Here is a 12,778-nt window from a genome sequence, read left to right on the forward strand (position 1 = left end):
CATGTGTCGAGGACAAGTTCCAGTCATCGTAGTATCACGACTGCAAGAGACACCGGAATGGGATCGGTTGCGAGTCCCACGCCTGTCATAAGCGTGTCAGTTGTGTCAAGAACGAGTTCCAGCGACCGCTGTGTCACTACTGGGACAAGCAGTGGGCTGCAGTCAGCCATGAATTCCAGAACTCTGGTCAACGTGTCCGGTGTGTCGAGAACATGTTCCAGTCACCGCTGTGTTACCACTGGACAAGACGCTGAGCTGGAGAACGTCGTGAGTCCAACTCCTTTCATCAACGTGACCGGTGTGTCGATGACAAGTACGGACCACCGCCGTGTCTTCACCGGAGAAGGTGTTGAACTCGAACGCGTGGCAAGTCCCAGTTCTCTGTTCAGCGCACCCGTTCTGTCGAGGACAAGTTCCAGCAACCGCCGTGTCAACACTGGAAAAGGCGCTGAGTTGGAACGCATGGCAAGTCCCGATTATTTCATCAACGCGTCCGGTGTGTTGGGAACAAGTTCCAGCAACCACTCTGTTACAACTGAACAAGACGCTTTGTTCGGCACCCGAAGAGCTATCAAACCGGTCGCCCTTACTGCGGGCGCAAGCCATCAACTGGGAGCTACTACTACTAGTAAGACGGTTTTCTGTTATTGACGATACACGTGGCTGGCATGTGGTCACAGTCTTGTTTTTTGTATGTTTTTTTCTACGTATTATTTGCTCTGAGCAGTTCTTTATATAGTGTATATCAACACCATAAGGGATGGTTCTCACATGCAGCGAAGCGCTGATGTAGCGCTGTTTGCGTGCGGTCAGCTTTTTATCGTCTGCCACGAGCAACAACTTTGACGGTGCGAGACAAAGCTGGTGAACGCTTCCGTCAGCACGCGATTATCGCGAGCTCAGCGCTATGCTTGTAGCGCTCCGCTGCATGTGTGAACAGGCCTTAAGCGGGACAAAACAGCTCTGTATTAGATGTCAGCGAGATGAGTCTTCTTCAACGCAGCGTATGTTTGATAATCCGAAACAAATTCTGGGAATTCTCGCCTAATACACACGCCATAGAGCTCAAAAGAACAAAATGAGGGAGAGGATGTTTAGAAGCCTACTGGTCAGTCCAGCATCTCACCAGCCCAGCGGACACGTGTTTGTTGCTTATAAGAAAGCGAGCAGAGCACGTCGCACACGGGCGAATATAAGAAGGGCTCCGGCCAGCAGCCATAGTGGCCAACATATTTGTTTGCCGCTGGACGCTTGCTGGCATCAGGCTTAGACAAAACTTCTGCAACGTACATTTCGTATCATATAACCGTTAGAGTTATTAGCGTACGTTAAGTCTAATCTTACACTGCGCATGTTCCGATACACAGATGGCTCGAGTTTGGGGATAGCATTTCTTGCACGTGGCGGAATGGCGCTGCCCACCGCCATAATTTATTTCTTATTGCTCTCCTTTCGTATTTTTGTATGCTCATTGGCAGCTCAAGAAACGCAAAGCGTAGCTTACGTTCACACCTCCTCCTTCGTGATTCGTACTTCGACGTTCTAATTGGCTAATGCAACAATTTCATTGGGTGCTGAGCGACGATAAGAAGCACCAATCTCGCCATGCCTTGAGTTTTTAAGCCGTCACTGAACACGGCGCAGAGCTAATTTCAAAGAAATTCAGTTGACGCCTTTCTTTTAGAGCCACAAGGACACCGCCAGCAATTCGTGCGCCTGACCTTCACCTTATTTTCAAGTATTATGGGCTTGATCAACAAGTGCACTTATGTACGCAAAGCCCGTAATAGAAACTTCTAGCAACTTCAAAAGACAAAGTCATTGTCACGGTCAACGTACCATGCTAAGAGAAGCCTAAGTTCTAGATAATTATTTCCTGCTGTTGAATAACGGACTGTCCAAATTAGCCCCACCGAAATATTAATTTTGATGTGCCCGATTCAGAATGTAACATTTCAATCCTATATGCTTACAATATCAGAATCGATGGTTCTGAAACAGCACAACTTCTTCCATCCTAACTTCAGCATAAAAAACTGGTTTTTTTCTTGACACAGAGCTATGTGGTGTTCACAATGGAGCACAGCCGAAGATATCGGCGCCTGCACCTAAAAAGTTCCAGCTTTCATTAAATGTGCGTTAACGTAGGGTTTTTCACTTGCCAAACTTAAAAGGAGTAGCCCTCTTCCCCTAAAAATTTAGATACTTTTTCCAGGGGCAACGGCGGACATGTTCGCAGATGACCGAGGTGGTCTAGGTTGTAAAGTGTGGCGTCATCTTTCGATAGGTTCCGCGAGGAGACGACAAAGTTGTCTGCTCGCTGTCGCACTAGAATTTTATGACTCCTTTGAATTTTGGGTACAATACCAACATTGTAATCACCCATTGTGTTATTCCATAGAAACTCAAATAACTTGGGGCAATTTTCAGGATCAAGGGAAACGCCTGATGCCGACGCAGTCAGTTCCGAGGCGAAAAGGACTGTCGACTCGACTTACCCGAAAGCAGTCAGCTCGGCCGAAGAAATGCATAGGGCCTCGGCAGCCGAGGGCGTTGCATCACGCAGCAGCAACAACCATTTTAGATCAAGCTCTCTTATCAAAATAACGCCTATCAGCAGCAGCATGGGAACCATGTTCGACTTTACAGGTTCAACTAAACGACAAAGAAGCCTGAAATCAGCGTTTTCTGACAACAGCATTGCGGACGATTATCAGTGTTCACATGCAAACAAAGTTGCAAGCGTGACCGGGTCACAAAACATAGTAACGGTCATTAACCAGCCATCAACAATGAACTCATGTAATCTCCAAGATGTAGAAGTTCCCATCGGTTCTTGCGACAAGGGCTCGACTGGTGCTAGACAAGAAGAAATGACCGCGGAGTCGGCATCGTCCGAAAAACTTGGACTAAGAGACTCGAACGCTTTCTCCAAATCTTTGGGAGCACAACTGACGATGACACAGCAGACCAGTTCCAAGTGGAAAAATAGCACTCCACTGGAACAGTCCCGTTTTGAAACACTAGAAGGCACAAACTACGTCACGTCGAATGCATTCGATTCGCTTCAGGCAAGGGTAACATCTCCTTTTACAGCAGTAATGCCCGTCCATACTGAAATTCAAAGCAAAGAAGAGCCTGTCGCTTTCCCTTCGCTCGTAAGGGCTCGGCTCGATTTGATACCTGATCGCCTGAAGAAGACTGACAAAAAGGAAGAAGTAAGCGGCGCCACCGAGGTGGCGATAGCAAATACATCGAAGAGCGACACTGCTCCGGACGCAACCGAAAAGCCATTGGAAAAAGACTCCTCCGCGAAATTAACCATGAAGTCATCGGAAAAGAAGCCTTCCCTTCAAGTAACCTCAACGTCATCAGTAAACGAAAATGACATTGCGCAGTCGCTTAGTCCTCGTCCAGGATTGCCAGAAACCCTGATTGCGCCAACGGCGACAGGACGTCGGGCATCCCTCGGAATCACATCTCAATCCCCTCAAGAGAAATTTCCCCTGAGCTCCTCCTTCGATGTCCAATTCGATACATGGAGCTCCCCTTTTACTCAGCGTTATGATGGACTCTTTCGGACGTTGGGTGACAAGAATAACGTCAACACTCAAGGTACAGTGTTCGGGGGGAGCATGATGGGAACATCAAGGGAAGCTAAACCCCTGTTCGACTCTATTCGCTCGGGTCCGACACATGTAGCTCAAGCTGAGTGTGCACCTGAAGACCTGTCGACAATAGACATGAAAGGAAAGGCAGGACATTCACTGCAGACAGCAAGGCTCCCCGGCTCTTTCTTTCAAAAACAAGAAGAAAAATCACTTTTCGATACATCTCCAAGCCTGTTTACACGGCGGACTGAGCGCGAGAGCATATCAGACAAATTTATGAACGTCGTCAATAAGCGAGAGACGGTTGTAGCCCCAGAGAACAGCGGTGGAGTTAACACAGCCCATGAAGACAAGACGCTTCTTAACTTCTCGCCGCAGGCGGGAACGCAGTCTGGACTATCCGCAATATCCACTTTTGCGCAGCCCGCTGCTGCAGAGGATCGAACATTTTTCGGCTCAAATTCATGCACGCACCCTGTGCTCGGTGACGAATATCCATTTATAGTACCGGTTTTAGACAGCGAAACAGTGGCTAGACAGTTGCAACACCAAGCACTCCAAAATTCCGATTCCAAATATGCTAATGAACCTTCGCAAAATTTAGAAGAGACAGCGACTCCGCACTGGTTGGAATACTTCGGTGAAAAAACACCGCAATCAGAGCACCAATCAAGTTCCCAAGTATCATCACTGGAGCATCCGTTTCCGTTGGAGAAAGCCGTAATCTCGAAACATAATATTCAGCTTCAGCAAAATGTTTTAAAACCTACAGTAAAGGTTTACAATAAAGAGGGTGATCTAATCGAAGATAAGATTACAAAAGAATCTTACTGTGAACCATACATGGACAGTAACCTTCGCCTCTACATTGGAGAGGAGCTTAAAGGACTAACTGAATTCGTCAGGTCTACTAAAAAGAAGATTGAAGAAAGTGAAGCACTACAGAAGCCACTGCCATTGGCCGACGATGAAATAGAAGTGAGATCTTCCAAAGGAATGGCGGCGCTTGGTGTTCTCCAGCATGAAGATTACGATGAAGACGGCCTTTTCAGAACCAGCGAGGACGACCTATTAGCTGCACAATCTGGTATCTATTATTACGAGGACAACAGCCTTCGTGGGTATTTTGCTACAGACCGAAAGAAACAAAAATCGCAAGTGTCAGGGAAGACGAGTGTTATACCTTCCTACTCTGAAACTCCTGCGCAATACCAGGACACGAATAAAGAAAACGTCACAGAAGGCCGCCACAGAAAATATACAGAGTATCCTTTTAGCGAGAAGAGAGAGTCACTCCCCCTATCTGAACCGTCGGAAAATTTATACTTAGAAATCCCCGCGCCGGCTCCTCAAAGAACAGTGCCAGCCGTATGCAGACCCGAAGTACCACTAGAGTCTAAAACTGAAACTGACCACAAAGTCGATTCTGCGACCAATTCAAAAACACAGGAAGGCAAGCCTCCTTCGCATCTTATCAGCAGAAGGTCCATCGCAGAAATAATAGAAGAAATTGTTCAACATCACATTAATACCGCTGCTGCCCAAAGGCAAGAGAAACAAGTCAAGGAAACATTGCCTCAAACTTTCTCTGTCTATAGTCCGCATCGACCTGGAGCCGAACAACAGTCGAGTACTGGTCCCGTCCCGGTGTTTTACACTTCAACAGTCGGTAAGAATATTCGCGATGAATACGTGAGCGACTATCGTCATCCGCAGTCGGAGATGCCTCACATAAGTGCCCGTAACGTCGACCAAACTCCCCCTACATCGCAACGGGAACAGCTCGGGGGAGTGATAACGTCTACAGAGCAAAGGGTATCTAAATGCATCATCATGAAACTTGATCCGAACGTCTCGACTTACCTGGTTGAGGTTACAGCGCCTGAAAAAGGCCAGAACACGCCAGACATGGTCATGGCCGAAGAGCAAATTCTGGTAAGCGAAATTCTGGATCAGATCACGGCACCGACAGTTCGTACAACATCTTCGGGCACAAACGTATGTGATCAACGACCCTCCATTGGTCTTCCGTCGCACAGTGAGAGTCTCACAAGGATACGGAATGCTTACGCCGAAGCCGTTGCAAGACGAGTGCTGTCCATAAACCAGACGAGAGAAATGGACAATATGCTTAAAGACTTTCCCAGGACTAAGCTACTTGAGCAGCACACAGGAGTAATCCAAACCCCGCAAGGATTTCTCGACACACGTAAGCCCGCAAATTCCATTCATTCGAATGCTGAGGTGTTTGTAAACAGAGCGATAGTTTCCAATCCGCGCTTCGATCACGCTACATTCGTGTCCAAAGGATGGCTTGAAAAGGACTCTTCCTTAGGCAAAAAAGAATCGAAGACTGAAACAAAGGAAGCAAACGCGAAGTTAACTGACAACAGAGCCTTTCACACAGAACCATTTATAACACGCCAAGCTCCAGCATCAGGTGCATCTACAAATAGAACTGACATAACTCATGAAGCAGGATACGGTACCGCAGCATCCGCAGACAGCAAAAACGTCCAAGGCGCTGTTAAGGTAACGATATCAGGTACAGAGATATATGATGATGAAGAGAAGGTGGCAGATTCAACCCAATCTGCCATAAAGGCTGCAGAGAAACGGGGAGAAAAAAAATACGTAGCAGATTCAGATCAACCACCGTTATATGGTACGATACCCGCAGAGAAAAAGAAACAAGAGCACGCTTCTGACCAAAGAACAACACAAGATACAATAAAAACTGACAAAACGGAGCTCGTGACGAGTGACGAATCGCAAAAGTCTCCATCTCGTTCAATGCAGAGTGAAGAAAATAAAGGTACGTCGACTGGGACGGCTAAAGAAACTAAACTAGCGTCCACACCGACGCAAGGGGCGCCACAATCGAAGACAGTTGGAGCGCACACAGGCTACTGCGCAGTGTGCGAAGGTGCATTGCCATTGGAAAAGGCTTGCCTCTCATTTCTTTGTTTCGGAAGGCATGACTTGGCGAACTACATCGCAACCGTTCCATCTGAAAGCCTGAATTTATTCAAGTTGAGAATCGCATCTGACGGCGATGTCAAGGAAGTGATGTTCTTGCCATGGAAGGAAGAAGAATTTACTTCCACGGTGTCCGCCTCAATTATCACAAGACGCATGGTGTGCCCCAATGGCTTCTACGTCGCTGTCGAGGCCGCGCAAGGTAGGTACTCTGTTTGCTTACCGTTCGCAACTTCCACAGTCAAAGCATTGAGCGCAAATGGTAATCAAAATGCTTGGGCGTCCGAAAGATCACTAAGAAACAACAGTATGCAGTAAATATTTTGTTGCGTAAGTAATACCCAATTAACACGGCAGCCTAAAGATACCTCTAACTTACGTCCTTTAGCTAAAGGTACCTGTAGTAAATGGCTTTCTTGATCACACGATAAATAAACGGAGCACTTTAAGTTGATGTCGGTTGCACTCCTGCTGAACAGCGAGAGGAGCTCATGATAAACAATTATTCCTCGAAATCTTTTTCACGCGCAGTTTTTGATTATTGTGTGTTAATACCACAATTAAAACAAGAATAATATTTCTGTTTGCCTTTACGGCACTTTATTTTTTTTTTTTTTCAAAGTCTAAGAGCGCACTTAAATGAGCCTTGCTTTAAAACGACCGACGGGCCTGGCCGCACTGGCCCTAAATTGTCTGCGTTTACGAGTTTCCATTGCGATGTGGTTGACATTTTTCTGTTTAGCAGCTCCATTTTTCCATGAAGTTTTCACTGAGGTAGCTAAATAGTGCCCGGCAGAAACGACCAGCGTCGGAGTCTCACGGTTACACTAGTGCCACTAAATAAGCTACGCTCCAGAGTAACGACACTTGGCCATATTGCGGCTTAAAATCATGGTTGCCGGTTATCTGAAGCTTTATCTGAAATCACAGGAAACGCTTTTCTGCCCTCCACAAATGCTTAAACAGTTCGCGATGGAGTAAAGCAATATTACGTGAGCTTCCGAACACTCAATCTGATGCTGAGGAAGTCGCACTTTTGAATCACGACGATCGGCAGTTGCGTCTGCTCTGCACAAGCCCCAAAATGGCGGCGCCCAGAACAATGTCGGGGAACGAAGTGCCGATACTCTAAGCGCAGCTCATTTAGTGGCTCTAGGTTACACCAGTCACGCCATCGAAAGGAATGGACGACGACGAGGATGAAGGGTACTGGGAGAGTGAGTCGGACGACTCGTCTACGACCTTCAAAAAGAGCTCGCAGTGATCCATCGCGTTCGGGTTCGTAGCAGACATTGTTTCCCACGTGCTGCCGCTGCTACCTGCTAGCTGGAGTATGCATTTCTCTTTAATGTAATATTATATCCCATTTGTGTTCAGAATCATTTCATAATTTGCTACTTATATATATTCAATTTGTTATAATGCATTACACAAGATATACTAATACATCTGTTATTTTTAGAGTTCGTGGGTCCGAGGCTACTCCCTGTAGCTGTAAAGGAAACTATGCGAGCGCCGTTTAACACAGGACCTCCCTTAGCGAAAGGGACCTTTATGCGCCGTGTGATTACGATCTCCAGCTCTCTTTACTACAGGTACCTGTGCGAAAGGTACCTTTACGCTGCCGTGTGAATCATAAAATTACTATAATAATAACTTAAAAACTTGCATTAAACGGACAACTTTTATTTTCATTTGAGAGGGGTATGACGACTGGGTTCCTTATACTTTGTTCACCTTTGAGGTCACAAGGCAGCAAAGGCAACACGCTCGAGGTACCTTACGTTTTTTGCTTTGTAATGTGTCTTTATAGCGCGAGCATTAGTTAAGCAAAAGCATGCTTCAAAACCGGACATATTATGGTTAAGTTTCAATATCGCTCGTCTCATAAAATAAAAAAATATTAATTACGATTCAGAATACCAACAAAGTACTACTCAACCAGGTTATGGTAGGCTGGAAGTTTGTTTGCGTGTCGGAACGGGGAGGAGGGGGTGGCGACCATTCACGCTGTCCAGAAAATAAGAGTGGGCCAGCCATTCGGCATAGACAGAGACCCTGAATAGAACCACACCAACAACAGAGTCACTGGGAAGACTGTTCGTCGTACAGAGTACAAGAAATAAATGCAATAAGCACCATCGTGAAGCTGTCATGAGTCACAGTTGTCCCGGTGTCCCTGTCGTTGCACTCGTTTTGGTATTCCCAGTGAGAATAAAGCCCCTTCATCCTGGAAAAAACGGCGCCATTCATTCTGGAAATTCCCGAGACACGTGCCGCCCGCCACTTCTGGGAAGAACATGGCGTCTGAAATCTAAATCGGTGCTGCGCTGTGCCGCCATGATCTTCCCAAGTGCTGCAGGTTGAACGTGCCTTTTGCATCGAGGGCAGCTTGAGCTAATTTCCGAGGATCCAGTGACGTTAAGCGAGAAGTGTGAGTATCGCCGACTGGTGGAATTTTTTCACAACCCGGAGTAAGGATACTTCAACTTCCTCTGCTGGTGCAAGCACGTGCAAAACCAAACTTCTATTCGCTATAAAAATTAAAACATAACTGCGTGGGTAGCACGTGCACTACTCACAGTGAAGACACCCAACGCGCTCCTAGCGATCGCCCTTACAAAAATGTCCTATCTGGACTTATATTAAAAACCCGGATATGGATATATAAGGAACCGGGCGGATACGGCCAGATACGCATCTGAGGTTCATATATGGCCCTTATATGTGTGCATATCCGGCCATATCTGTCCAATTTTTTTATAGGCCAATATCTTGATTAGTTTATATAATCCCATATTTGGACATGGTAAGTAATAAGTACGTATCAGCCCCATATATGGCAATCTTATATACGATGCTACTTGCAGTGTTTTAGTTATCTAAAAAAACTACAAGCTAAAAACTGAGAAAACTGCAATACACTCCTTGTGGCCAGCGAGTCACACATATGCAGGCACGCAGACACCACTGTTCGCCAGAACCAATATAAAACGACGAGCTTAAAACTGCTCCCCGGACGTGATAAAATAATGAACACACGAGATAAAATGTGGAATAATAAACACATGCCTCAAAATTATATACACGTGAAGAGATCGCGCGTTTCTACGGAACAGGCGTAAACATAGGCAAGTGAAGGCATGCTGCTCGCTCCTGTAACGTTTGTCGCGCTTCCGCTTTGTGAAACAAATTGGTGGTTGTAAAATAAATGCTATCAGGGACACGAACCTCAGGACTCTATTTGCCTACCCATGGGAATTATTCACTTCTTATAATATCGCGAATGCCAAAGATGCCTTTTAAACACGGCATAGCAGTGACGCATCCGCGCATGCAGACATAGTGTAGAAAAGAAAAACGGCAAAATATAAGAGGAAAATGTTTATTTTCAATCACCATTGCAATCAGCATGCAAAACTAAGAAACCAATACAATTTCCTGAAGTTGCTTCGAGGCGCCACACATCAGCCGGATTTCGACCACGCAACGCGAAAACGAACAGGATACGTATATGAAACTTGACTGCTTGCGATATAAACAGCAAACTCCAAATGCAGGCGGCGCACGGCACATTCACAAATAAACCCTTGGAAGACACTCGACACCGCTTGAGACGAAACGCAGTAAAGTTGATACACACGGCCCATCCCGCTGCTCCCGAATCTCGAACTGGACACCTGACCGCTAAATTTCCCCGCTAAATTTAGCGGGGATACTTAACCCGCCCAAATTATTGGGGAACTTTTCGCTAACTTTAGCGGGAAATTTGGCAGAAATATCCTGCTAAATGGGAAGCGAGGGGGAGAGGAGGAGGGGAGGCTACGGAGGGAGAGGAGAAACATACCGTCCCCTCCGTACCTTCCCCTCCTCCTCCTCAAAAGCTGCTTTCTAATTTCGCATTACAGGGAATTGAAAAACGTCTTTCATATTTGTTACATGAATTTCTGTCCGTGTCAAATAATAAACATAATACTTCTATATAAAGGTAAATATTAGAAAAGGACGCCATATAGTGAACTACATATAGCTATACACGGCTAAATATAGGAAAAGCACGCCATATAAGGGACTACATACAGCCATATATATAACAGTAATTTACGCCATATATGGATATATATGTTACCATACCAGGCTATATATGGCATCCCTTTGCGATGTATGCCCCTAGTTGTTCCTTTATGCGCCAATATACTGTTTTATTTATTTACTTGTATGAATAGATATAGCCATATAAGGAGTATTCACTGGGCGCCATATTTGTGGGTGATGTCTAGAGCGCATTCTCTGAACGAGCCCACATTAATAGGCTGCTAAGACCGGCAATCTTGAGCGTGAGGAATGCGCGTTACAAAAGAAACTGTGGAAGCTTGCCATCAGCACGCGCTCAGCAGTCGCGCACACAGCTATGGCCGACAGTGAATACTTCCTATATGAAAGATGTCTGGCCCATATATGACGTTTTTGTAAGGAGCAGCTTTTCACCGCGAATAGGTGGAATTCACTGGCGGCCATAATTGAGCCCGCTGTCGCAGAGCGCGAGCTCACGATGAGCTTCCACAATGCTTCAGCAACGCGCAGTTCACGCCGCCAAGATCGTAAGTTCTATATCAAGGTAAGTGGGATACCGTTTTGAGCATGCGCTATGGATGCTGCGCTTACATTGGCGCCCAGTGAATACCACCTATAGTTGTCTAGGCGACTGACGAAAATATCTGTGCTACGTCAAAAATGCAGTGGAAGCTCCGCCTCCAGCAGGTGCATTCAACTTTTGATGACACTTGGGCATCTCGTGACCACGAAGAGCCGTAGCACGTCGGAAGCCCACAAGCGCGTGTTGAAAGCAGAGCTTCTCTGTCACTGACTGTACCGCATGTTAGCACGAGCACATGGCGTTTTTCAGTAATTAATCGGCACGTAATTTCGTGCAAAAATGAAGCTGTACCAAGCCACGGGCTTGTGCAAGTATTTTTGACAGCGTCCTACAATAATTATAAAGACGTACAAATTCGCACGCTTGCAACCGCGCTTTTGACAACACTGCACAAGACTTTTTAGATAGAGTAAGGTGCTCTGTCGGCGTCGGTAAAGACTGTGGCGATACGCGAAGCGCCGTGACCATACTGAGCGCGCATGCACGGCATAGGTTCAAGGACATAAAATACCGTTTCGGTTGCAATATTTTCAGGAAACATCTGCGGAACAGCCAGCATCCTAACCTTTGACGAAGAAGTCGCTTTCTGTGGCTTCTTCCACCTGCTCCAGGGCTACTCGTTCCAGGACTTAGGTCTCTTACTCTGGAACCAAATGCTGCACACAACGGGAGGCAAGAACGTATTCACTGTGCTTCCGCAAGATGACAGCCAAGAGCTTCTCTCCAGTTATCCGTTTCAGGTATCCACCGTCAGCCCCATCATGTTCGGGCCAGTTCGTTTGTCCAGAAGTGCTTACAAGAAGAAAGTCTTGACACTCGACTACAAGGACAAGTACTTCGACGCCCTAGTTTCCTACGACAAGCACGTTTTCGGGTACAGCAGAAAGCGATTCCTAGATTCCACGCTGCAAGAGATGGGTCTTCATGTCAGGGTGGCAACCAGGAACGAAAGAAACGTCAGCGGTTACGGAGCGATACAGAAAGACAAACATGGACGTCCTGTCTTGCGCTGGCTAATGGCCGACGACGTGGAAACAGCAGAGTCACTCATGCATAGTCTCCTTCAGCTCCTCGAACCGGGGGAAGAGGTAGAAATAGTGGGAGCGTTTTACACCCGCAACGCAATCACAAGACATTTCTTGGACAAAGTGAACATATGCGAACTTCGGCCCTGGGTGCTTGTCTACACCAAAAGGGAGCCCATTTATAACTGCAGAAAAATCGCTGCCCTCACCGTGGTTTGAATCCATTCTCGTGTGCCTGGAGTGAGCGGTGCTTTTACTCCCTGCCTAGTTCTTCGGAGCGCATTCCCTTAGATTTATGGGCACATTGCGGGAGCAGATACTTCAATAAATCAACACTTTGAGTGGAGAAGAGGATTTGTTTTTCTAAGCAGAATTCCAGAAATGTCAGAAAGCCTCACAATGCGACGCGCGACGTGAGCAATGCTCTCTTCAAAAAATCGTACATTTAGTCGCCACAACGGAAGCTTCGAACTCTTTGCTCTAATGACTCTTATGGAATAACAAAC

The 12,778-nt window shown here is 46.4% G+C and overlaps 1 protein-coding gene across 1 annotated transcript; it reads left to right on the forward strand.

The window, feature by feature from the left end:
• The first annotated feature begins 5,519 nt into the window (after positions 1-5,519).
• On the forward strand, positions 5,520-12,491 carry LOC121046699. The gene is made up of 2 exons (XM_040501223.1): positions 5,520-6,792; positions 11,782-12,491. The coding sequence occupies exons 1-2, from the start codon at positions 5,520-5,522 to the stop codon at positions 12,489-12,491; spliced, it is 1,983 nt and encodes a 660-aa protein (XP_040357157.1).
• The last annotated feature ends 287 nt before the right edge of the window (positions 12,492-12,778 follow it).

The sequence above is a fragment of the Ixodes scapularis genome, unplaced genomic scaffold, assembly GCF_016920785.2.
Source record: "Ixodes scapularis isolate PalLabHiFi unplaced genomic scaffold, ASM1692078v2 ptg001864l_1__unscaffolded, whole genome shotgun sequence".
Taxonomy (NCBI): Eukaryota; Metazoa; Arthropoda; class Arachnida; order Ixodida; family Ixodidae; genus Ixodes; species Ixodes scapularis.

Coding starts and splice junctions, on each gene's coding strand:
- LOC121046699 (XM_040501223.1), top strand. CDS start 5,520: ATGGTCATGGCCGAAGAGCAAATTCTGGTAAGCGAAATTCTGGATCAG. Junction 6,793..11,781: donor CGCTGTCGAGGCCGCGCAAG/GTAGGTACTCTG, acceptor CAATATTTTCAG/GAAACATCTGCGGAACAGCC.